Source organism: Salmo trutta, chromosome 4, assembly GCF_901001165.1.
Source record: "Salmo trutta chromosome 4, fSalTru1.1, whole genome shotgun sequence".
Lineage (NCBI taxonomy): Eukaryota > Metazoa > Chordata > Actinopteri > Salmoniformes > Salmonidae > Salmo > Salmo trutta.
In genome coordinates, this window is record NC_042960.1 from 52,246,337 (window position 1) to 52,268,595 (window position 22,259).

Consider the following 22,259-nt stretch of genomic DNA (forward strand, 5'->3'; position numbering starts at 1 on the left):
TTTGATTAGATGTTCAGAAGTTTTATGGCTTGGGGGTAGAAGCTGTTTAGAAGCCTCTTCGACCTAGACTTGGTGCTCCGGTAGCGCTTGCCATGCGGTAGCAGAGAGAATAGTCTATGACTAGGGTGGCCCTGTAGTCCACAATCATCTCCTTTGTCTTGATCACGTTGAGGGAGAGGTTGTTGGTCCTGACACCACATGGCCAGGTCTCTGACCTCCTCCCTATAGGCTGTCTCATCATTGTCTGGGGTGTGTTGTCATCTAATTATACATTGTTCATTGGTCAACAGTCATATGCATTGATTAGTGTACTGTACTGTCATTATATAAACTATCCTCTGCAATTTCTTTATAGGTTGAGCTGTAACTGTCTCGATTTCCCATTCTCACTGATCTGGTGTGTGTTTTTGCCAGAGGGGAATCTGTTTACGGCCACTGTGACGGACTTCCTGGCGATAGATGCAGTGATCTACCGTAGCCTGGGGGACAGTCCTGCACTCCGCACTGTCAAACACGACTCCAAATGGTTCAGAGGTACGCCCCTGGGTTAAACATGTTTATTTGTGTGTATTTGTTTGCGTGTGTGTGTGTGTGTGCAATTGTGTGTGTGCGTGCATGCGTGTGTCTGTGTGCGTGTGTGTGTGCGTATTTATTTGTATTTGTTTGTGTGTGTATTGTCTCTGTTGTTGTTGTTTAAAGGCGATATGTTTATGTCCACATCACTTAGTATCAGGATCAATATCTGGTTCAGATTCACTACATCCCTGCTGAGATCAGAGGAGCCAGAGCTCTAGTCTGCTCGGTGCCTGTGGGCTATGCCTGATGGGGTTCAGTAGGCATGACACAAGAATGTTTTGAAACTGACAACGAAAATGAGCCACCTCCCTGACACCTCTATTTCCATGCATTTTCTCTAATTTGGTGCATACTAAACTCAACCCTGGTGTTTGTGGCTGGGATTTAGGGAGGCATCCGATAGCTCTTCCGGTAGCTATCGTTGTGTAACACGGGCCTCTCCCCTCCTTTTCCAGAGCCCTATTTTGTCAGTTCAGTGGAATGGGGTCCTCACATCTACTTCTTCTTCAGAGAGATGGCCGTGGAGTTTAATTACCTGGAGAAGGTACGAGACAAACTGGTAAAGCTTTGAACACGCCCCCGTGTGTCATGTGTCTGCCTGGATGGATGTTCCATCTCATGTAATTATTCAAATGTCAATACCAGCCTAGTGCTTCTGATGACCTTTTTCATTTATCTGTGTTTCTGTGTATCTGTGTTTCTGTGTTCCTGTGTATCTGTGTTCCTGTGTATCTGTGTTCCTGTGTATCTGTGTTCCTGTGTATCTGTGTTTCTGTGTATCTGTGTTTCTGTGTATCTGTGTTCCTGTGTATCTGTGTATCTGTGTATCTGTGTTCCTGTGTATCTGTGTTCCTGTGTATCTGTGTTCCTGTGTTTCTGTGTATCTGTGTATCTGTGTTCCTGTGTATCTGTGTTCCTGTGTATCTGTGTTTCTGTGTATCTGTGTTTCTGTGTATCTGTGTTCCTGTGTATCTGTGTATCTGTGTATCTGTGTTCCTGTGTATCTGTGTTCCTGTGTCTGTGTGCTGTTGCATATCTAATATAATAACAGTGGGCTATGCGAGCAACGTTGCGTCTGAATTAGACAGGGGAAAAGCGTTTTCATAAGAGCTCCGAATGGCATCAGTCATATCAGATTTGGGATACGTGCTCATGAGAAAATAGGACAGTAACAAGAAGCCTTTTTATCTAATAAATGAGCTATTCACATTTGGTGGAAATGTGCTGGCGCAGGCATTTGGTGCTGCATGTTTATAGGGCTGTGGAGACTTACACTGTACCACAGTGGTGTGGGTTGAGATTGTTCAAAGAACCCATTTGAAATGCACTGACATATCCTAGAATAATACATATTCATTTACCATTTTAAAACAATGATCTGTCAAATGTGGTCGTACGCATTGCAAAGACTTTTTTTTATCACCCAAGAGCTAAAAAGGGATTCATCTTCGTTTTGGAAGAATGTTTATTGTGGTATAAAAGTGATTATAAACTGGGTGGTTCGAGCCCTGAATGCTGGTTGGCTGACAACCGTGGTATACCACGGGTATGACAAAACAGTTATTTTTACTGCTCTAATTACGTTGGTAACCAGTTTATAATAGCAATAAGGCACCTCGGGGGTTTGTGATATATGGCCAATATACCACGGCTAAGGGCTGTATCCAGGCATTCCACGTTGCGTCGTGTGGAAGAACAGCCCTTAGCCGTGGTATATTGGTTATATACCACACCCCCTCGGGCCTTATTGCTTAAATATATATTCATGGGCTCATGAATATGAGTGTGCTTTAAACTGTCCCAGCGTGGAAAACTCTGTACATGGTCATTGATATGTAGTTTGGTGCGAGGTCATTGACTGTTCTGTCTGTTCCACGTGCTTGCGTGCATGTGTGTTCAGGTACAGGTGTCTCGGGTGGCGCGGGTGTGTAAGGGGGACCTGGGGGGCTCTCAGAGGGTGTTGGAGAAGCAGTGGACGTCATTCCTGAAGGCCAGACTGAACTGCTCCGTCCCTGGAGACTCCCACTTCTACTTCAACCTGCTCCACTCCACCAGCCCTGTCATCAGGATGCACGGCAGGGACATCATCCTGGGAGTCTTCTCCACCCCCACCAACAGGTACACACACACACACACACACACAGACATACATACAGACACACACAGACATACAGACACACACAGACGCACACACACAGACACACATACACACATACAGACAGACACACACACAGACACACAGACATACATACAGACAGACACACACACACACACAGACAGACACACACACACACAGACACACAGACATACATACAGACAGACAGACACACACACACAGACACACATACATACATACATATATACAGACACACACAGACATACAGACACACACAGACACACAGATACACACAGATACACACAGACATACATACAGACAGACACACACAGACCCACACAGACACACACAGACACACACAGACACACACAGACACACACAGACACAGACAGACACACACAGACACACACAGACACACACAGACACACACAGACAGACACAGACAGACAGACACAGACAGACACAGACAGACAGACAGACACAGACAGACACAGACAGACACAGACAGACAGACAGACAGACAGACAGACTGACTGACTGACTGACTGACTGACTGACTGACTGACTGACTGACTGACTGACTGACTGACTGACTGACTGACTGACTGACTGACTGACTGACTGACTGACTGACTGACTGACTGACTGACTGACTGACTGACTGACTGACTGACTGACTGACTGACTGACTGACTGACTGACTGACTGACTGACTGACTGACTGACTGACTGACTGACTGACTGACTGACTGACTGACTGACTGACTGACTGACGACTGACTGACTGACTGACTGACTGACTGACTGACTGACTGACTGACTGACTGACTGACTGACTGACTGACTGACTGACTGACTGACTGACTGACTGACTGACTGACTGACTGACTGACTGACTGACTGACTGACTGACTGACTGACTGACTGACTGACTGACTGACTGACTGACTGACTGACTGACTGACTGACTGACTGACTGACTGACTGACTGACTGACTGACTGACTGACTGACTGACTGACTGACTGACTGACTGACTGACTGACTGACTGACTGACTGACTGACTGACTGACTGACTGACTGACTGACTGACTGACTGACTGACTGACTGACTGACTGACTGACTGACTGACTGACTGACTGACTGACTGACTGACTGTACGACTGACTGACTGACTGACTGACTGACTGACTGACTGACTGACTGACTGACTGATGACTGACTGACTGCTGACGACTGACTGACTGACTGACTGACTGACTGACCTGACTGACTGACTGCTGACTGACTGACTGACTGACTGACTGACTGACTGACTGACTGACTGACCTGACTGACTGACCTGACTGACTGACTGACTGACTGACTGACTGACTGACTGACTGACTGACTGACTGACTGACTGACTGACTGACTGACTGACTGACTGACTGACTGACTGACTGACTGACTGACTGACTGACTGACTGACTGACTGACTGACTGACTGACTGACTGACTGACTGACTGACTGACTGACTGACTGACTGACTGACTGACTGACTGACTGACTGACTGACTGACTGACTGACTGACTGACTGACTGACTGACTGACTGACTGACTGACTGACTGACTGACTGACTGACTGACTGACTGACTGACTGACTGACTGACTGACTGACTGACTGACTGACTGACTGACTGACTGACTGACTGACTGACTGACTGACTGACTGACTGACTGACTGACTGACTGACTGACTGACTGACTGACTGACTGACTGACTGACTGACTGACTGACTGACTGACTGACTGACTGACTGACTGACTGACTGACTGACTGACTGACTGACTGACTGACTGACTGACTGACTGACTGACTGACTGACTGACTGACTGACTGACTGACTGACTGACTGACTGACTGACTGACTGACTGACTGACTGACTGACTGACTGACTGACTGACTGACTACTGACTGACTGACTGACTGACTGACTGACTGACTGACTGACTACTGACTGACTGACTGACTGACTGACTGACTGACTGACTGACTGACTGACTGACTGACTGACTGACTGACTGACTGACTGACTGACTGACTGACTGACTGACTGACTGACTGACTGACTGACTGACTGACTGACTGACTGACTGACTGACTGACTGACTGACTGACTGACTGACTGACTGACTGACTGACTGACTGACTGACTGACTGACTGACTGACTGACTGACAGGGAAGTCCCTGAAAAGAGGGCGATGGTTGGGGTTTATGGGGAAGATACAGTTCTGGATTAGGCACATTTATTTGCCCGCAAGCATTTGCTTTTAGAGAGGCAAAACGTTCTGTTAAATGATTGGAGTGATGAAATGAAAGAAAAAAGTTGTTATTTTGAAGATATTGGAGTGATGCAATAGAAAGAGAAGGAACGAGGGATGCTGCTTGGTAATAGAAGGAATAGATGAGGCGTAAGATTTTTATAGAGAAAGCATAATAAACAGACTGAACAATGCAAGGGAGGAGAGGAAAGGTCCCCTGAGCTGCATTGTGTGTATGTGTCTTATATACTGTATATAATGCAGAAGCGTTGGGCTATCACCTGAGAGATAGTGTGTGTGCTGTGTATACAGAGCAGACTCTAATAGGGAATCGATGCAGGTCTCCCATGCAGAGGAGCCAGCAGGATGTATATCAGCAGAGGAGTCAGCAGGATGTATGTATATCAGCAGAGGAGCCAGCAGGATGTATATCAGCAGAGGAGCCAGCAGGATGCATATCAGCAGAGGAGTCAGCAGGATGTATATCAGCAGAGGAGTCAGCAGGATGTATATCAGCAGAGGAGCCAGCAGGATGTATATCAGCATAGGAGCCAGCAGGATGTATATCAGCAGAGGAGTCAGCAGGATGTATATCAGCAGAGGAGTCAGCAGGATGTATATCAGCAGAGGAGTCAGCAGGATGTATATCAGCAGAGGAGTCAGCAGGATGTATGTATATCAGCAGAGGAGCCAGCAGGATGCATATCAGCAGAGGAGCCAGCAGGATGTATATCAGCAGAGGAGTCAGCAGGATGTATGTATATCAGCAGAGGAGCCAGCAGGATGCATATCAGCAGAGGAGTCAGCAGGATGTATATCAGCAGAGGAGTCAGCAGGATGTATATCAGCAGAGGAGTCAGCAGGATGTATATCAGCAGAGGAGTCAGCAGGATGTATATCAGCAGAGGAGTCAGCAGGATGTATGTATATCAGCAGAGGAGCCAGCAGGATGTATATCAGCATAGGAGCCAGCAGGATGTATATCAGCAGAGGAGTCAGCAGGATGTATATCAGCAGAGGAGTCAGCAGGATGTATGTATATCAGCAGAGGAGCCAGCAGGATGCATATCAGCAGAGGAGCCAGCAGGATGTATATCAGCAGAGGAGTCAGCAGGATGTATGTATATCAGCAGAGGAGCCAGCAGGATGCATATCAGCAGAGGAGTCAGCAGGATGTATATCAGCAGAGGAGTCAGCAGGATGTATATCAGCAGAGGAGTCAGCAGGATGTATATCAGCAGAGGAGTCAGCAGGATGTATATCAGCAGAGGAGCCAGCAGGATGTATATGAGCAGAGGAGCCAGCAGGATGTATATCAGCAGAGGAGCCAGCAGGATGTATATCAGCAGAGGAGTCAGCAGGATGTATATCAGCAGAGGAGTCAGCAGGATGTATGTATATCAGCAGAGGAGCCAGCAGGATGTATATCAGCAGAGGAATCAGCAGGATGTATATCAGCAGAGGAGCCAGCAGGATGTATATCAGCAGAGGAATCAGCAGGATGCATATCAGCAGAGGAGTCAGCAGGATGTATATCAGCAGAGGAGTCAGCAGGATGTATATCAGCAGAGGAGTCAGCAGGATGTATGTATATCAGCAGAGGAGCCAGCAGGATGTATATCAGCAGAGGAGCCAGCAGGATGTAAATCAGCAGAGGAGCCAGCAGGATGTATATCAGCAGAGGAGCCAGCAGGATGTATATCAGCAGAGGAGTCAGCAGGATGTATATCAGCAGAGGAGCCAGCAGGATGTATATCAGCAGAGGAGTCAGCAGGATGTATATCAGCAGGGTAGCCAGCTGGATGTATATCAGCAGAGGAGCCAACAGGATGCATATCAGCAGAGGAGCCAGCAGGATGTATATCAGCAGAGGAGTCAGCAGGATGTATATCAGCAGAGGAGTCAGCAGGATGTATATCAGCAGAGGAGCCAGCAGGATGTATATCAGCAGAGGAGTCAGCAGGATGTATATCAGCAGAGGAGCCAGCAGGATGTATATCAGCAGAGGAGTCAGCAGGATGTATATCAGCAGAGGAGTCAGCAGGATGTATATCAGCAGAGGGCAAATTTCAGCTAATGCCAGCTCTAATAACATCCTCTACTCGTAATGGCTGCTGTTGTGGCAGCCAGGAGAGGAAGAGAGGGAGGGGGGAGAGAAGATAGGGAGGGGGGAGAGGGAGGGGAGAGAAGAGAGGGAGAGGGAGAGAAGAGAGAGTGGAGGAAGACACTCTCAAACCCTTTGAAGGACAAGGAAGTCAATAATGGGACACATCTGCAGCTCTACCGCCCGCCACCCTTTAAGAGTTAAAACGTTTTCATCAGCTGCATCTTATCTTTTGGCCGGAGGGCTGGGAGAGGGATGGGAGCGATGTGCCTGCAGAGAGAGATGGATGGTTTGCACAGGGCCAACAATGACTCCCAGATAACATTGTGACCAGCATGTCAGGGAGAGGCCCAGCTGAACACACACTAACACACACTACCCGCCTGGGAACCGCTCCACAGCTATGCTCCATTATAAACAGCTGGAGGCAGAGAGAGAGTGACAGAGAGAGAGAAAGGGGAAAGTTTAAGAGAGAGAGGGGGAAGAGAGAGATAGAGAGGGGTACGCCATAAACCTTCCCAACCACGTGTGGTCCTCTGCACCATACTTTTAAAAGCCTTAACAGACAAATTGCGTGTTTTGGGAACAGCAGGGAAGAGGATTTGGTAAATCTGGAGTGTCCATTTTGAGATACTCTATCACCTCCCGCGTGTGCACATGTGCTAACAGTGTGGGAATAGTGGGAAAAGAGCTCTGGTTTAAGAGTTTCCCACCAGCTTCCCTTGATGTTTGCTTGTTATTCTTCAAGTTGTCATACCTACAAACCCACAATAGAGTTTACAGCCCCATGAAACAGCCTGCAGCTGCTCAGGCCTCTATCTCCAATCCTGGTCTATGATGTCAGCGTTAGCTAGCCTAGCAACACAAACGGCAAATCCTCCTGGGTTTCCAGTTCTTCAGCGTGTCCACTTCTCCTGGTCCTTTCTGTCTGGGTGGATTAAAGAGAGGCTTGGGTTTCTTCTGAGCACCTGATCCTCCTCACAGCACAGGTCAACCTGACCCCCTGGAAGTGCAGGAGGTCAGGGAGCTAGAGGAGCAGGGGAGGCTATGTGAGGAGGATATGAGAACTCCTATGGAGCCTGCAGGTGAAAGGGAGGGGTGCTTTATATAGCAGCAGGATAGAGAGACACTTTAAGAAGAATCTGTAACATGGAGGTGAGACAAGTCCAGCTAGGCTACGCTTTATGCTAGCCTGGGGCTAGGAATAGGCTTCGTTGTACTAGATTTGGCCTGACCAGATGGTTCTCGGCTGGAGAAGTTCCCTCAGGGGAAGTGCAGGGCTCTCTGGGGACCCAGCCTCGGAGGAGCCATCAAGAAGACACGGTGTCAGAAGGAGGCGTCTGCAGTTGACAGGGGAGCTGTGAGGCTGTGGCACCAGGGAGACAGGGTGGGAGTCACACCTGGATACGTCCACCAGTCCCGGGGTTGAGGCAGGAGGAGAATACACACTGGGGTCTTACCAGGTGGCGAGGAAGCAGATGGGAGAAGTAAAGGAAGAGAAAGCAGACAGACATGGACAGAAATGACAAAGAGTTTGATTGTGTGCAGAGAGTGGAGAAAGAGATGGGGAGAGAGGTGGAAAGAGAGATTAAGCCCCAGGTGGAGAGAGAAGAGAGAGCGAAGCCGTAACAAAACATCCTCTCGCCTCACCTTGAGCCCTAGACTGAAGAACTCCTTCCAACCCACTAGCCTCCATCAGCCGTCACGCTGTCACTGGAGCTGGGCTATAGAGAGCTGTCAGTGTGCTGGTTAAACTGTGAGGACGTGGTCTGACACAAAGACTGACCACTCCAACAGCCTCCTACAGCACAGAGCTCCGCCTGTACTGCCTGTCAGTCAACCACCAGCTCCACACAGACAGAAATAGAATAAGCATAGTATGAACAGAGAGATCATTTGCATTACCTTTTTATTGGCACAATAAAGCCAGAGGATGTGATGTCATGAGCAAAGATTTGAGCAAATGAGCAATGAGAGAATGAGAAAGAGATCAGAAGAGAAGAGAAACAGAGGATGAAAGAGCAGAGATGAGGGAGGGAGAGGGGATGAGAGAGAGCAATAAAGAAATACAACAGAGAGAGAAGAACAGGACGAAGAAGAGGAAGAAGACGAGTACAGAATACAGAGAGATAGAACTGGAGACAGGGTAGGCTGTCAGACAGGCAGGGAGCCTCGCAGAGCCACTGACCTGCAGAGAGAACAGACATGGGCAGAGAGAAGAGAGAGTGGAGGGCACGCTGTGACCAGTGTACCGCTGGCAGCAGTGTCACATGCCAACATCTGGTGCCTCCTGTGAGAGGCCTGTAGTCAGCCTGAAGCTCTGCTACAGCACACCGGTATGGGGAGCATTCATATTCCCCATACAATGTATGAATAGCAAGCGAGTGGGAGAGAGGTTGACCTGGTCAAATGCTGTATTAGGTTAGCATGGCACCTTGCTGGAAAAAGCCTATGGTTACTCAGCAGAGGTAAAACTCTGACAGCTTACTCAGAGAATCCCTGGAAATCTCTCTACTGGCAGGCCAAGGTGCACAGGGCAGCGCAGAGAGAGACCATATAAGCTCCTCTGTCGGTGTGTGTCACTACTTGACCCTAACACTGGAGTGATGGAGTGTTGGTGTGAGTAGCAAGGTCTCACTCCCTTTCTCTCTACGGTTTTCAAGCTTGCTTTCTCTCTCTCTCTCTCTCTCTCTCTCTGCAGTGCTCTCTCCCCATCTCTCTTTATCTTCCTTTCTGCACCTCTGTAGCTCTCTCTCACCCTCACCCTCTCTCTATTTCCCCCCCTCTCTCAGGACAGTGTCAGAGCTGGGAAAGGGAGAAGGGAGTGGGTGTGAGGTAGCCGGCAGGCACTGAGTCACTCTTTCAGGTTTACTTTGTGCTGTACAAGAGAAGTACTAAGTCACTCAATATAAGGAAGGTGTTCCTAATGTTTGGTATACTCAGTGTATATTTCACATACCAACTTCATTGTCATACAGGACATAATCTTTATTGTCCATTTCTGTTTCGTCCAGTGCTATCTATCTATCTAACTATCTATCTATCTACCCCTGCCTTATCCATTGTATCTGGTTCTCTCTCTGTAGTATCCCTGGTTCAGCAGTGTGTGCCTTCGACATGGAGCAGCTGGCTGGGGTGTTTGATGGGAGATTCAAGGAGCAAAAGTCACCTGAGTCTATATGGACCCCTGTTCCTGACGAGCTCATTCCCAAACCAAGGTACTGTATCACATAACATAGAGCATTGATCTACTGTATGAGTCTAGTCATGTAATACTACCGTAATTTCCGGACTATTAAGCGCACCTGAATATAAGCCGCACCCACTGAATTTTTTTTAAATTATTATTTTGAACATAAATAAGCCGCACATGTCTATAAGCCGCAGGTGCCTACCGGTACATTGAAACAAATGAACTTTACACAGGCTTTAACGAAACACGGCTTGTAGCAAAAATAAATAGGCTTTAACGAAACACGGCTTGTAACAAAAAAAAAAAATTTGCAGTAAGCTTTAGTTGTCAATTTTAGAGTCAATTCCTCACGCTGCTGTTTCCAACGTCTTATCATCGACTCATTAAGACCAAGCTCCCGTGCAGCAGCTCTATTTCCTTTTCTAACAGCCAGATCAATCGCCTTCAACTTGAAAGCTGCATCATATGCATTTCTCCGTGTCTTTGCCATGATGAGGGTGACAAAATGACTACCGTAATCAGAATGACGGGAAGTTTGAGAGCGCTCGATTTAATCTAAACAGTAAACAAAAAAGTTGTTTGACCTTAACCCGTTTGGCAATTTCATTGGTCTAATGAAAGCTTCATGCCGCCAAAAAACTGAGCACGTCACAGAATGTATATTTTTGCAGAATTTTTTTTTGAAAGCGTTCAAAATCCATATATTAGCCGCGTCATTGTTTAAGCCGCGAGGTTCAAAGCCTGGGAAAAAAGTTGCGGCTTATAGTCCGGAATTTACGGTATGTTAGTTGACTTATAGCTTATTGCTCCTTTCTCACAGTTCAACATTGGTAATGTGAGCTTGTGCCTAAGTACTATGGTACTTTTACCAGCAGCATACCACCCTGCATCCCACTGCTGGCTTGCTTCTGAAACTCAGCAGGGTTGGTCCTGGATGGGAGACCAGATGCTGCTGGAAGTGGTGTTGGAGGGCCAGAAGGAGGCACTCTTTCTTCTGGTCTAAAAAAATATGTCCCAATGCCCCAAGGCAGTGATTGGGGACATTACCCTGTGTAAGGTGCTGTCTTTCAGATGGGAAGTTAAACAGGTGTCCTGACTCTCTGTGGTCACTAAAGATCCCATGGTACTTATTGTAAGAGTAGGGGTGTTAACCCTGGTGTCCTGGCTAAATTCCCAATCTGTCCCTCAATACCATCACGGCCACCTAATCATCCCTGCCTTCCAATTGGCTCATTCATCCCCCCTCCTCTCCCCAGTAACTATTTCCCAGGTTGTTGCTGTAAATGAGAATGTGTTCCCAGTCAACTTACCTGGTAAAATAAATAAATAGAAATATGGGTCAGCCTGTGCTAAGCCCTGTTCCCTCCACAGGCCAGGAGGCTGTGCCATCCAGGGCTCCAGGTTCAACTCATCCAATGGTTTCCCTGATGAGATGTTGAACTTTGTGAAGACCCACCCCTTGATGGATGAGGCTGTGCCCTCACTGGGACAGAGCCCCTGGATTGTCAGGACCATGGTCAGGTGAGGGGCCACTGTTCTCTTATCTCAGATAAGACTCACACACACAAACATACTGTTCTGTTGCCCTGAGATATAGCTGTAGACTTCTATGGTGTCTTACCATGTCTCAGGGCAAACTGTGTTGAGGGCTTGCTAACAAACTAAAACATGGACCCATGCACCCAGACATCATTTGCATGAACACACAGGCATCAGTCTGTGGGCTGGTGCTCCTTCTGTTTATGGCGGTCACTCGATCCGCTCACTGTGAGGGTTTGCTGCAGGAGGCAAGCAGCTGGGATGTGTCAAACCCCACTGGCCACCAGCCGAGCCCGAGCAGGGAGGAGAAAATGAGTGTGACAAGTTGTATGTGGAATATTAAATACCCAGCGGTACATTAACTCATACACACAGGACTCATGTAGTTCAACTACGGTGCTATTGTCTCAAGACAAGTCCATTTATCTGAATGATATTAATGAGTGCTCTTGGTAATTAGTTCTGTATGTAAATGAGATGAATATTTTACTGTGTGAGTCTCATTTAGTTGGTCTGGAGTATCAGTGCAGTATGAGTAGACAGTGAGAGGTATGCAGGTAGGCCCTATTCCAAATGGAGCCCTAGACACTACCCTAAGTAACTTCATGTACGATTTGATAGGAACATTTAAGCTTAATTAAAATTGTAATAGCAGCTGCACTATGCCGTTTGATAGACTAGGTGGAATTAACACCATATTGCTTACTCCAATCCTCTCTGGTCCACACTAGGGGTCAACATGGGATTGGATAGACTGTCTTTATCTCACCACTATATCTGCCTATCCAGGTACCAGCTGAATAAGATGGTGATGGACACAGAGGCTGGCCCCTACCGGAACCGAACGGTGCTCTTCCTGGGCTCCAGCCGGGGGACCATCCTCAAGTTCCTGATCGTCCCCAACTGGGACAACACTGTGTCCGGCAGCAATGTCTTCCTGGAGGAGCTGGAGGGCTTCAACCCTGACAAGTAAGGGTTAACAGGTTACAGACAGTCTCCAATGGGTTTCTTTGTGCGGTATTGTGATGGTCTTCTTAATAATCTCTAAGTGTTTCACTGTAACATATATGTGGGACCGCAGGGGGGATAGGAAGCAGTCTAAGCAGATGGGGTATTAGTTGGTTATTATCTTCCACTGAGCCCAATTAGAAATGTTTAAGCAAGAGTCTCCTAACCAGTGCTACAGCGGCAGTGCTGCTAATTGCGCCCCCTGATCTAGTTGCAGGTAGCCTATTGGTTAGAGTGTTGGGCCAGTAACCAAAAGGTTGCTGGATCAAATCCCTGAGCTGACAAGGTAAAAATCTGTCATCCTGAACCAGGCAGTTAACCCGCTGTTCCCTGGTAGGCTGTCATTGAAAATAAGAATTTGTTCTTAACTGACTTGCCTAGTTAAATAATGAATTTAAAATCTATTCTCTGCTTCAGCTGAGGGGGAGATGGGGCTCATTGTACTGTAGCGGAGCAGCACAAACTTACCCGGCAGGTGAAAGGAGGTTCCAAGCGTAACTTCGCTACCCTTCAAAACAATGCATTCATTTAGGCGTCAGCGCAATGTTCCATTCCACAAACAACTTACATGGGGTGCGGAGGAGTCAGATCACAGGAACAATTAGTTATGGCTGCAGCAGTAGCGGCGGTGGTGGCGGTGTATGAGTGTGTTTGGAGGTGATTTGCTGTGCGGTGACGGTTGCGTGACTGTGAGCCTGGTATAGGGGTGTGGGACAAGGCTGGCAGTCTCCCTCATAGCAGGGAGCCAGCTAATCAGGAGACAGGTAATGGAGAAATCAGATCAGCATTCTCCCAGCCTGCCCTTCCTTAACCCCAGACCATCTCTCCTAATGGGTCCAGGGTAGATAGACGGGCCACCGCTACCATCACCGGGGCAACGGGAACACAAGACATCACAGAGAGAGATCCACAAAGCCCAAATTGGTTTGTGATTGGCTGTCATAATGAACCAGGAAATGACGGGGTGGAAATGGAGAGACTAATGGTCCACACTTTCATTATTCTCGCTACCTGTCTCCATTTGATTCTTTCTTACTTTTACTTGTTGCTTGTTCTCTCTCTCTCTCTCTCTCTTTCTATTTCTCTCTCCGTCTCTCTCTCTCGTGCCCCGTCTGTCAGTCTGGTTTCTCACATAGTGGATGTTTGTTGTGAGGTATGACTCACAGCTTGGCTGTACCGTACTGTAATAATAATAATAATAATTTATTACATTTCTGTAAAATCTCAAACCTGTAGTGTGTGATAAATTCCCCCTAATGACTCCTCAGCTCTCAGACATGTTAATTACCATAAGCCCATACATGAGTCCCCATATGTATATAGATCGATACAAATTCAGCCTACAAAGGAAGGTGTGTGGAAGATATGGGAGTGCTAAGTGCCAATTAGAGCTAATGCAGGGTGTAGCTGGTGGCTTGTTTGATGTCCATCCAACCCTAGACCTCACCCATCAGCCATCAGCACCCTGCATACTAAAGATGACACTGTGACAACCAGGCATTTCCATGCTTCCGAATGCATGTTACTGCTTTTACTGCTATTGTTGTGCTTTTATTTATATACTGGTTTGAGTTATACTGGTTTGAGTTATACTGGTTTGAGTTAAACTGGTTTGAGTTAAACTGGTTTGAGTTAAACTGGTTTGAGTTATACTTCATGAAGCATTAGGTGTGAAGAACTGAGCAGTGAGTGTTGTCTTGGTGTCACGTGTATTGAGATCAATATGAAATAGAGCAGGGTTCTGTGCAGTCAGAGTGTGATATGATTTTTGATATTGAGGTGCATTAATACGTTAACTCTGCGTGTGTGTGTCCAGGTGTGGGGAGGACACTCCGCAGGCAAGGCATCTGTTGTCCCTGACTCTGGACCGGGTGAGCCGCTCTCTGCTGCTGGCCTTCCCCTCTTGTGTGGTCAGGGTCCCTGTGGCACGATGCCAGCTCTACTCACGCTGCATGAAGTAAGTCACACACACCTCACACACACACCTCACACACATTACTGTCCTCTGTAGCTCACACACACTTTTCAGCCACATACAGTAGATCTGTCACTTGCCCTAAGCCCCGCCCACTACCGATCATTAAAATCACACCGTTAGTCAAGCCCTAAACCTTCTGCCAACGTTAAAGAAAAGCTACCCTCAGTGCACCTAAATACTTTACCACATCCCTAAGTGCTCTTCAACACATCTGTAAATCCAAAATACCACAACACAAGTCTTACTTTCTTGCCTTTGGGCCTTGCTGATCCATCACTGAGTCGTATTGCCTTGATGCCAGCAGTCTCCAGACCTAGTGAGGTGTGACATACAGTAAACCATATTTCACATTTGTAATGTGTTCACTGAACCTGGGGACTCATACATGTCTGTAATGTGTTCACTGAACCTGGGGACTCATACATGTCTGTAATGTGTTCACTGAACCCGGGGACTCATACATGTCTGTAATGTGTTCACTGAACCCGGGGACTCATACATGTCTGTAAAGTGTTCACTGAACCCGGGGACTCATACATGTCTGTAATGTGTTCACTGAACCCGGGGACTCATACATGTCTGTAATGTGTTCACTGAACCCGGGGACTCATACATGTCTGTAATGTGTTCACTGAACCCGGGGACTCATACATGTCTGTAATGTGTTCACTGAACCCGGGGACTCATACATGTCTGTAATGTGTTCACTGAACCCGGGGACTCATACATGTCTGTAATGTGTTCACTGAACCCGGGGACTCATACATGTCTGTAATGTGTTCACTGAACCCGGGGACTCATACATGTCTGTAATGTGTTCACTGAACCCGGGGACTCATACATGTCTGTAATGTGTTCACTGAACCCGGGGACTCATACATGTCTGTAATGTGTTCACTGAACCCGGGGACTCATACATGTCTGTAATGTGTTCACTGAACCCGGGGACTCATACATGTCTGTAATGTGTTCACTGAACCCGGGGACTCATACATGTCTGTAATGTGTTCACTGAATCCGGGGACTCATACATGTCTGTAAAGTGTTCACTGAACCCGGGGACTCATACATGTCTGTAATGTGTTCACTGAACCCGGGGACTCATACATGTCTGTAAAGTGTTCACTGAACCCGGGGACTCATACATGTCTGTAATGTGTTCACTGAACCCGGGGACTCATACATGTCTGTAATGTGTTCACTGAACCCGGGGACTCATACATGTCTGTAATGTGTTCACTGAACCTGGGGACTCATACATGTCTGTAATGTGTTCACTGAACCCGGGGACTCATACATGTCTGTAATGTGTTCACTGAACCCGGGGACTCATACATGTCTGTAATGTGTTCACTGAACCTGGGGACTCATACATGTCTGTAATGTGTTCACTGAACCCGGGGACTCATACATGTCTGTAATGTGTTCACTGAACCCGGGGACTCATACATGTCTGTAATGTGTTCACTGAGCCCGGGACTCATACATGTCTGTAATCCAGTGCACATTTGGAATGGATCCATGATGTCTGTGTGCCCTGGGTGGTGCATCACTAAAGACCGTGTTTACTCTGTTTATCTCCAGGAACTGCATCGCCTCCAGGGACCCCTACTGTGGGTGGACCAGGGGAAGCACCTGCTCTTTCCTCAGGCCCGGGACAAGGTGAGGTGCTGGGGGTGACAAGGGCACTGCTCTGGCCTCTGTCTGTCTCTCTGTCTGTTCCCTGTCTGCTATGGACCTGCCCCGTGTCTCGCTGGTACTTTTGTACTCTGTTTTGTTTCTTTCAGGTCTCTGTCTAGCCTCTGTCTGGTCTCTGTCTGGTCTCTGTCTGGTCTCTGTTTGGTGTCTGTCTGCTCTCCGTCTTGTCTGTACCTGCTCTCTGTCTGGTCTGTACCTGCTGGACCACCTGGGTTGCTGTAACACTCTTTATTGGTACTTAATGAGTTAGGCTTAGGTTCTGACAGAGCCTACAGTTTATAAGCCTGCAGCACAAGCTGTCACTGCACAAACATGCCCTCATTTAGTTTTACTATCCTGTCAGAGCGAGCTGTGTTCATTCATTCATTCATTCATCTATGATGTCTGCTATTGCCGTTGTGTGTTCACAACAATGCTGCATTTTCAATACAGCTTAATATCCAGAGCTGGGTGTACGTCTTTGTCAGGGTTGTGTTGGTCTTGTGCTCCTGCCACAGGAAGATTCCTGCCTGTTTTGGCAGCTCACCTCTTGTTCTGGTCTGTAAACCCTCCCCACTCCCCCACCGCTCCCTCCCCACTCCCCCACTGCTCCCTCCCCTATCCCCCACCGCTCCCTCCCCACTCCCCCACCGCTCCCTCCCCACTCCCCCACCGCTCCCTCCCCACTCCCCTACCGCTCCCTCCCCACTCCCTCCCCACTCCCCCATCGCTCCCTCCCCAGTCCCTCCCCACTCCCCCACCGCTCCCCCCTCCCCGCTCCCTCCCTACTCCCCCACCACTTCCTCCCACTCCCCCACCGCTCCCTCCCCGATCCCCCACCGCTCCCTCCCCGCTCCCCCACTGCTCCCTTCCCGCTACCCCCCGCTCCCTCACTCCTCCTCCCGCTCCCTACCCGATCCCCCACCGCTCCCTCCCCACTCCCCCACTGCTCCCTACCCGATCCCCCACCATTCCCCCCCCGCTCCCCCACTGCTCCCTCTCCGCTCCCCCACTGCTCCCTACCCGATCCCCCACCGTTCCCCCCCCGCTCCCCCACCGCTCCCAACCCGCTCCCCCTCTGCTCCCTACCCGATCCCCCACCGCTCCCTCCCCACTCCCCCACTGCTCCCTTCCCACTCCCCCCCGCTCCCTCACTGCTCCCCCCCGCTCCCTACCCGATCCCCCACCGCTTCCCCACCGCTCCCCCACCACTTCCCCTCACGTCCACCCAGCCCAGTGAAATAAAATCTCTCTTTAGAGAGGCTGCTTATTGATTTATGTGTGCAAACAGGTACAGTGCCAGCAGTATCAGACAACAGAGCCTTAAAGAGCACCTTACAGCCTCACCGTTATACAGTTAAGGCTCTGTGTTGTTTCTGATTTGATTTAGCAAGGGCGGTCAACTTGCCCATCGATCCTGTATCGAGTGATGCGCCAGTTCCAGTTTGAGGATGAATTCCATTTGGAAAAGTCAAAACAATGCTGGGCAATGAAGAAACTCTCAGTAGTTTGCAGTATAAGACTGTAATATGGACTATAACATGGACTGTAACATGGACTATAACATGGACTGTAACATGTACTATAATATAATATAATACTGTAACATGGACTGTAACATGGACTATACTATAATATAATATAAGACTGTAACATGGACTGTAACATGGACTATACTATAATATAATATAATACTGTAACATGGACTGTAACATGGACTGTAACATGTACTATAATATAATATAATACTGTAACATGGACTGTAACATGGACTATACTATAATATAATATAAGACTGTAACATGGACTATATTGAAAGAAAGATAATTAAGTTCCTTACTCATTAGTTTATGTGTTGATATTGTTTTATTACTTTAGGTGTTTTGTGCCTGTTTATTAGACTTTACATTCATATTGCTCAGTTATAACTTTACCGGAAATCTGGCCTCCTGTAGACAATTCGTCCTTAAACTAATTAGCATTTTCTCAGCTGAAGGTATTGTTACAAAACATTGCCATCCTACCCATCTACTCTAAAGATTACAGCCTGCAGCCTGCATTTAGCCAACACAATATACCCTATCTGGGTGAGCAATTCATTCACAATTACTGTAGCCTCCAACCACTTCAGTGTAAACTAACTTTTCAAAGTCACTCTCGGGCAGTAAAACACTCAGTTGGCCTGCTTGTTGTCTGGGCCTTTTTAACTAATTGCAGATCGTAGAGCAGGAGACACATCCCAGTGAGCTGTCTGTGGCCGTTGCTGTGCAGCCTGCCCTCTAGCCCTGGGCACTTTCCATGTTTAAATTACATAATTGGACGGGGGCCATTTTGAAGTCCAACTGCAGCCATTTCTCCTCGTTAGAGGGCCTTTATGGTATACATTCACTAGATTAGAATAACTAGCTGATGTTTCTCTGGATATGGGCCATGGCTAAGAGTGGCCTGCTCTCTCCAGGGGACTAGAATGCACCTGGTCTGGTTTCACTGCCCCTGGAACTCACTGGTTTAATTTCCTTTTTATTTTGTCGCTTCATCATATAATGACAGAGCTCCCTTTAGTTTTCCAAGGTCTCATATTACCAAAGTAGAAATGGTAAATAGTTTTTAAAGTACGAGGGGAAAGAGCAAATCCAGACGTGCTTTCAGAGGTGGGGGTATACTGTACAGTATTAGTACTATCAACTTCACACTAAAAACTCTTCCTGTCCTTTCTGGTACATTTCATAGTGTTTTGTTTACCAGAGAAAAGCAGAAAGTTCAGTCAGACCAAAGCAGTTACACGATGTATTGTTTGTGTCCGTTGATAAATGACTGCGTCTTTCCGCTCTTCCAGACTGCCGTTTGAGCAAGACGTAGAACACGGCAACGTGTCCCACTTGGGCGACTGTGACGGTAAGATACATTTTTCTTTCTGTTTATTTCCATCCTCTCAACCTGTGTTGAGAAGTATTAGTGTTGATTCTGTGTTCCTTACGTAATGCCTTCTCTAGGGTAGAACATCATACACTACTGCTGCCTAGATCCATATCATCACTGCCATGTTGAAATCCCCATGTCTGTTTTACCCATCTTTGTTCTCCTCCCTGTTTTCTCTATCTTTTGGCAATGTTTAGAATCTTTCCTTTTTTTCTCTTCCCTAGCTTTGCTTAATTTTTTTCAACTTCTGACTAATTATTATGCATCTCTGAGAAGACTCGCCTTGATTTTTTCCTAGTTGTGTTCTGTTATGAAAATGAAGGGGGTACAGCAAAGCGATTCCTCAGATAGAAATCTCCTCGACTCCCTTGGCTCTTTTGATCCCACCGCTAATTCTGATGAGACATGTGTGCTATTACTGCTCCTCCTCTTCAAGTTCTCAGAGTTCATCTGCCATGCACCTCGAGAGCCACTCAGATAAATAGTACATAACGGTCACACACGGGCCTCTAATCCTGCATCAGAGGGGCTGTTTGAAGCTGCTCTCCCACCCCCGGACACCTCTGGGTCCTGCTTTTTTTCTGTCTACGGGTGCTGGGCCGGTGGCTTGTCACTCTTCCTCTAAACTTGCTTGACCCTGTGTGGTCAGAAGAGATTAACATTAACCTCAGCTCCGGATGTGGCCAGGATTCTCCAATCTGAGCTGTCTTTGATAACGGTTCTGATACTGACATGACAAACGTGTGGTGGCCCTGACTTCTGCTGACAGAGGTGCTGTTGGTTGTCTCAAGATGAATGGTGCTCCGTAGCCCTGCGTACGCTTGCCAAAAGGGTGCGCCAGAATCAGTCTATCAGTTGCCAGAATCATTAGGCACTGTGTCTTAGATAGTGATGAACTGGTGCTTCAATTTCCTCCTCCTATTGATGCTAAATCCGTTTTTACAGCACATAGTTCCCCCAGTGTACTGTACATCGCTCACATGGTCTACACAGATCTCTGTATCTTTATATCTATCAATAGACAAGACAGTCTGTGGAAGACAAAAAGCTGTAGAAAAGAGACCAGTTATGACATTTCATCATTCATAGTGTTACTGTTTGAAACCTGTGAAGTATCGTCTTCATTCTCACATCACACACACACACACACACACACACACACACACACACACACACACACACACACACACACACACACACACACACACACACACACACACACACACAGAGAGAGAAGGCAGGTGTGAGTCTCCAAAGCTCTGAGGTAGATTAGACAGAAGGATATCAGTCCATATCTCTCTATCTGACATCTGTCTGAGTCTGTAGCAGGCAGATAGAAAAGAGCCTGCCGTGCTCCATCCATCTATCTATGGGTTAATGCAGCATTCATCACCATCTCCCTCCTTCTCTCTCTCCCTGAGTGAGGGAGCGTAGCCGGGCTCTGCCGCTCCTCAGTGGTGCCCCCACTGCACACACACAGCGCCGGGCTAGGGCCTACCGAGCTGAAACCACAGCCAAGCTCCAGTCAGACCCCCACCCCCTTTTTGGCGCCCCACAGAGGAAGATGGATGGACGGCCCTGCTAACAGCCCATCTTACTGCCTGTCCTTCTCCTTAGCCAGAGAAAAGTACCCCTGGAATGAGAGGAGGGGGAATCGATTTTCATCTCCTCTTTGGCTCGATCTGAGTCTAATAAATATCAGGAGTGAATCTATAAAGCAGTCTGCAGCCATGATGGCTGAGGGGCTGAAGGAGGGGGTGAGGGAGGAGACATGGCTGAGCCTGGGGTCCTGGACAGGGGCGTGACAAATGGAGTGAGAAGGCCACCGCCGTGTCTGGAGTCACCGTGTTGGCACTGCTCCCGTTACCGACAGCGTGACGAGGCAGTTACTCTGTCAGTTGGCACATGGAGGCAGCCTACTCCTGCTCTCGCTTTTACTCTCTCTCTCCATCTATCCTTCTACAGTATCAAAGTTAGAGCATGATTCAGTGCAGGAACAGTATATCCCATGGTGGTCTACCTCAGCCCAGCCCAGGTTAGGAGAGAGGCAGTCACTGTCTCTCTTCCTCTCCTCAAAAACACAGAGATCAGTTCAGGACAGGAGCTTGCGATTTCTCCCCTGAAATGTCAGACGTTTGGATGCCTGACTCCTCGAAATCAGGCCTGATCAAAGCAGATGGAGACATCACAGCTTTTAATTGAGCTGACCTGTGGTGAAGGGCTGCTTAGTCAGATGAGTCCAATCAGAGCTCTCTGTGTGTGTGTGTGTGTGTGTGTGTGTGTGTGTGTGTGTGTGTGTGTGTGTGTGTGTGTGTGTGTGTGTGTGTGTGTGTGTGTGTGTGTGAGAGAGAGAGAGAGAGCCTGTGTGAGTTTGTGTTTGTATGCGCGTGGCTCTGCATGCTGAGGGTCTGGGCCTGTCCTACCTCGCGTCAGCCCACAGCCTACAGCTCAATCACTCTGTCCCCAGAGCAGCCCAAGCCTAATGCTGGATTTAGACTTTTAATCATGTTTGAGTTGAACCCAGTCAGCTCTGAAAACTCCTCTAAACTTGTCAGGTAATAAACACCAGCAGTGTAAACACAATAATGAGCGGGATTTGAGTCCGGGCGTCAACTGATTGTCTAACGTGTCAGCTCCACTTATGAGCAGTTATTGCACCACGTGACTGCAGAGTGCAGGATTTCCAGGTCATGACCTGACTTGCAGGAGTATCAGTTACAACAGGGTAAGCTCAGCTAAGTGTCAGGCTAGACATCAACCGTCTACTATTTCATTTGTTGAAAGGGACCTTTAACTCTCACAAAATGTAAAACAATGTACATAGGAAAAGGCTAGAACC

The 22,259-nt window shown here is 47.8% G+C and overlaps 1 protein-coding gene across 7 annotated transcripts in view; it reads left to right on the forward strand.

Moving 5' to 3' along the window:
* Positions 1-22,259, forward strand: part of LOC115192576 (semaphorin-6B) — a 127,757-nt gene that overhangs the window by 82,443 nt on the left and 23,055 nt on the right. For 3 of the 7 annotated variants that reach the window (XM_029751233.1, XM_029751237.1, XM_029751240.1), the window contains exons 8-16: positions 415-534; positions 1,032-1,135; positions 2,477-2,694; positions 10,193-10,324; positions 11,671-11,820; positions 12,628-12,807; positions 14,663-14,803; positions 16,409-16,486; positions 19,338-19,396. In XM_029751233.1, the coding sequence (XP_029607093.1) occupies positions 415-534; positions 1,032-1,135; positions 2,477-2,694; positions 10,193-10,324; positions 11,671-11,820; positions 12,628-12,807; positions 14,663-14,803; positions 16,409-16,486; positions 19,338-19,396 (1,182 nt within the window). The remainder of the gene's footprint in view (positions 1-414; positions 535-1,031; positions 1,136-2,476; positions 2,695-10,192; positions 10,325-11,670; positions 11,821-12,627; positions 12,808-14,662; positions 14,804-16,408; positions 16,487-19,337; positions 19,397-22,259) is intronic. The other 4 variants (XM_029751235.1, XM_029751239.1, XM_029751234.1 and 1 more) reach the window with 3 other exon arrangements.